Source organism: Eimeria mitis, genomic scaffold (genome assembly GCF_000499745.2).
Source record: "Eimeria mitis Houghton genomic scaffold, Emh_scaff599, whole genome shotgun sequence".
Classification (NCBI taxonomy): Eukaryota; Apicomplexa; class Conoidasida; order Eucoccidiorida; family Eimeriidae; genus Eimeria; species Eimeria mitis.
The window spans coordinates 3,412-4,058 of NW_013574217.1; the positions used below are offsets into that span (position 1 = coordinate 3,412).

Genomic DNA, 647 nt, shown 5'->3' on the forward strand with positions numbered 1-647 from the left:
GCAATGCATCCACTGCAGCAACACGGTCTCTGTATGCTGCTGCTAGCTGCATTGCTCTCTCACTACCTATTAAGTCAGATAACCTCTCTATATCCGGCTGAAGCTCCTGCAGCTGCTTAAAGGATTTCTGCTGCTCCTCGGCCTCCTTCTTCATCCATAGAGAAAGAAACACTGCTGTGCCGAGTGAAGCAGCAAGCAGGCCGACAGCAAAAGGAGATTTATGTAAATTCATGCGGCGAGATGCAACAGATACACCCGGCAGCACTGCGCGTCCTTTCCCCTCTTCTCCCTCAGCTGCTGCTCCTCTTCTTGCTGCTGCTGCTGCTGCTGTTGCTCCTAGGGCTGAACCGGATGCTTCCTCTGCTGCTGCTGCTGCTGCTGCTGCATCCTCTGCTGCTGCTGCCTCAGAGGCAGAAACCACCGCATCACCTACTACTCGAGAAGAAGAAGATACGTTGTCCGCTTCTGTATCAGCAGGAGATGTAGAAAGGTCTCCTGGCTGCGCTGTTATAAACACAAAAGAACTGAAATACACTACAAGACAAAACAACAGCAACACGCGTCTCATTCCCCCCCACCCGGGAGAAGGGCGGTGCAGAATCTTCATCTTCGGCGCTGTCTACTTTTAAACTCAACGAAAAAAAGAC

General features: G+C 51.6%; 1 protein-coding gene across 1 annotated transcript in view; it reads right to left on the bottom strand.

The window, feature by feature from the left end:
• EMH_0017330 (uncharacterized protein) overlaps nucleotides 1-568 on the bottom strand; it is a gene marked incomplete at both ends in the record, with an annotated part of 2,771 nt that extends 2,203 nt beyond the window's left edge. Inside the window, one exon of the mRNA XM_013500871.1 lies at nucleotides 1-568. Coding sequence (XP_013356325.1) covers nucleotides 1-568 — 568 coding nt within the window.
• Between the last annotated feature and the right edge of the window lie 79 nt (nucleotides 569-647).